We start from the raw sequence: 3,462 nt of genomic DNA, 5'->3' as shown, positions 1-3,462 counted from the left end.
AACACAAGCATTTAGTTAGATACTACTGCACTGTTGGAGCTAGGAACACAAGCATTTAGTTAGATATTACTGCACTGTTGGAGCTAGGAACACAAGCATTTAGTTAGATATTACTGCACTGTTGGAGCTAGAAACACAAGCATTTAGTTACACCCACAATAACATCTACTAAATATGTGTATTTGACCAATAAGATGAGTTGTGATGCTCTGTGTGTAGCAGGGTGATGCTCTGTGTGTAGCAGGGTGACTGGTGTGGCTTCTGAACAACGGCCTGTTAATTCATCAACCCACTAATCTACAAATATCAGACTTTAGACGGACTTCCATGTGACGCAACCTCTCTGGGGCACTGCTGTGTGTCGCGCATGTGTTCCTGGAGTTATGCCTAGTCAGTTGCAACTTGCAGAACTGGGAGCCAGTTGGCTGTGATGAAACGATAACCTTGTGTGTGTGTGTAGGATCGTGAGCGTGTCATGCCTCTGATGATCCGTGGTTTCCGTGATGCGGCGGAGGAGGGCGGGACTTCGGTGACGGGCGGCCAGACGGTGGTCAACCCCTGGATCATCATAGGGGGCGTGGCCTCGGTCGTTTGCCAACCCAACGAGTTCATCATGTAAGAGAGGGAGTGTTCTGTTCAGACTGTTATCAGTGTGTTCTGTTCAGACGGGGATCAGTGTGTTCTGTTCAGACGGGGATCATGGTGTTATCAGTGTGTTATCAGTGTGTTCTGTTCAGACGGGGATCATGGTGTTATCAGTTCTTGATGTTAGAGAGTCGGGCCAAACAGGATCAATTCTAATGGAGTTTCCTGGTATCAATACTGTATCTTACTATGTGTGTGTAGGCCAGACAGTGCAGTACCGGGGGACGTGTTGGTGCTGACCAAGCCTCTAGGAACCCAGGTAGCTGTCAACGCTCACCAGTGGCTGGACCAGGTACGGTACCATACTGCTGTCTATCTGGTGGCTGGACCAAGTTGGTGATATTCTAGCATCCTGGTCTGTCTCTTCTCTTTCTCTCCAAGTCAGGCTTCTTTAGATGTTTCTGTGGTGTCCAACAATTAGGATSTCATTGAAAAAGGTAAATAATCTCTATTCTTCCTCTTTCGATCCCATCTCCTCTCTTTTTCGTGTGGTGTGTGTGTTTGTGTGCGCACAGCCAGAGAGGTGGAATAAGATCAAGCTAGTGGTCTCTAAGGAGGAAGTGGAGCAGGCCTACCAGGAAGCCATGTTCTCCATGGCAACACTCAACCGCACAGGTAACACACACACACACTAATATAACAGGTAGCCTAGCGATTTAAGCGCATTGGGCCAGTAACCGGAAGGCTGCTGGTTCGAATCCCCAAGCCATCAATTAAGGCAACCCCCCCCCCCAACTCTTGATTCAGAGGGGTTGGGTTAAATGTGGAAGACACATTTCAGTTGAATGCATTCATTTGTACAACTGACCAGGTACCCCCCCCCCCCCACACACACACACTAACTTAACACAACACAACACACATTAACATAACACACACAGCAACCTAGTCTGTAACAACCCACTGTGTGTTTGTGTGCGATCACAGCGGCAGGCCTCATGCACAGGTTCCAGGCCCACGCTGCAACAGACGTGACTGGCTTCGGGTTGCTAGGGCACGCCCGTAACCTAGCGACGATGCAACGTGCCGAGGTAGCCTTCGTCATCCACAACCTCCCCATCATTGCCAAGATGGCCGCCATCAGCAAGGCCTATGGAAACATCTTCAACCTGCTGGGGGGGACGTCCTCGGAGACATCTGGTAGGAGACTAGGCCGATGTGACCAAAATTTCATCTCACAATATGTTTCACATTTGATGTTATTTTATGTTTTTGAGTAATCAAAGTTATTAATTTGCTTTATGAATAGTGAGTGATCCCAGGGTATCAACACGCATTCGAAGTGATTTCATTGGGTCTCTCTCCATTCTGATTGTTTCATACTGTTTTTATTCATTTATTTACCCCGTTTTTTTCCTCCCCGATTTCCTGGTATCCAATTAGTAGTTACAGTCTTGTCTCATCGCTGCAACTCCCGTACGGACTCGGGAGAAGCGAAGGTCGAGAGCCGTGCGTCCTCCGAAACACAACCCAACCAAGCCGCACTGCTTCTTGACACAATCCCCACTTAACACGGGAAGCCAGCCGCACCAATGTGTCGGAGGAAACACCGTGCACCTGGCGACCGTGTCAGCGTGCACTGCACCCGGCCCGCCACAGGAGTCGCTAGTGCGTGATGGGACAAGGACATCCCTGCCGGCCAAACCCTCCCCTAACCCGGACGACGCTGGGCCAATTGTGCGCCGCCCGCATGGGTCTCCCGGTCGCGGCCGGRTGCGACAGAGCCTGGACTCGAACCCAGAATCTCTAGTGGCACAGCTAGCACTGCGATGCACTTGGGAGGCCTGTTTTTATACTGTTTAATCAAACTTCAACCAAAGGTTTCTAATTTGAGATTTCTACACTGCCACGTAAGGGCTGCACAGTGTGGCCAAAAGTATCTAGGCCTTAATTTTGACCAAATATTGCAATTAGATCAAAACACGAGTGAATTGTTGGAATCATGGAAATAAAATGATTATTCTATAGTCAGAATGTAATACTGGGCACTTTGATTTTTTTTTTTGACATGACAACGAATGAAAAAGCCAGGGAGGTGTTCATAGGAATTAGAATACTAGTAGGGTCTCTATGGAGGCACTATTGTGATAAGGTAGGAACCAAAGTGTTGGTCAGTGTATAGGGACCCTATACATTTGACTTGTCATGCTTATGTATATAGGTTAGTTTGCATAACTTTGTGTAATTAAATTGGTGCGTATTTTCGTTAGTGGTTATGTAGCCTATCTTATTCAGCACACAACATACAGATCCTATATTTGAGCGGAAAATCTCCCAAACGGCTCTTTCGTTGCTGCTGGAACCAAACGTGCATTAATCAACGTGCCCAATCAATGCTCAACAATTCTAACTGCAATTGCGTGTTTTGACGATCTAAAAAAATATATAGCTATTTTTATTTCTCAACTGGTAATTGAAGCGCGCTACCATTGCCATTTCAAGTACATAGGCAATGGTAGGCAGGCTTGAGCATGTCACACGTTTGAAATATGCAGTATGCATTTTGAAAACGTATACTTCATTGTTTGAAACCTGAATTTTTTTATTTCATATTATGAGGCATGTCTTACCTTGCTTCAAAGTAGCCTAGTCAAAATTATTTTGTAAAGACTTCCATATGTCATTGAAATCAGTGGCCTATTTCTCCCATGTTCTGTTGGTTTTCAAATCAACTTTCTTTCATTGTCCAGTAGCCAAACTTCAGTCCTAGTCATATTAGCAACCCATGCTAGTTGATGATAATCCTAGTCATATTAGCATCCCATGCTAGTTGATGATAATCCTAGTCATATTAGCATCCCATGCTAGTTGATGATA

The 3,462-nt window shown here is 46.0% G+C and overlaps 1 protein-coding gene across 1 annotated transcript in view; it reads left to right on the top strand.

The window, feature by feature from the left end:
- Positions 1-3,462, top strand: part of sephs3 (selenophosphate synthetase 3) — a 29,496-nt gene that overhangs the window by 19,077 nt on the left and 6,957 nt on the right. The window contains exons 4-7 of the mRNA XM_024142645.2: positions 461-615; positions 847-937; positions 1,161-1,260; positions 1,573-1,785. Coding sequence (XP_023998413.2) covers positions 461-615; positions 847-937; positions 1,161-1,260; positions 1,573-1,785 — 559 coding nt within the window. The remainder of the gene's footprint in view (positions 1-460; positions 616-846; positions 938-1,160; positions 1,261-1,572; positions 1,786-3,462) is intronic.

This window comes from Salvelinus sp. IW2-2015, unplaced genomic scaffold (genome assembly GCF_002910315.2).
Source record: "Salvelinus sp. IW2-2015 unplaced genomic scaffold, ASM291031v2 Un_scaffold3340, whole genome shotgun sequence".
In the NCBI taxonomy this organism is placed as follows: Eukaryota; Metazoa; Chordata; class Actinopteri; order Salmoniformes; family Salmonidae; genus Salvelinus; species Salvelinus sp. IW2-2015.
This window is presented reverse-complemented; position numbering and strand designations above follow the sequence as displayed.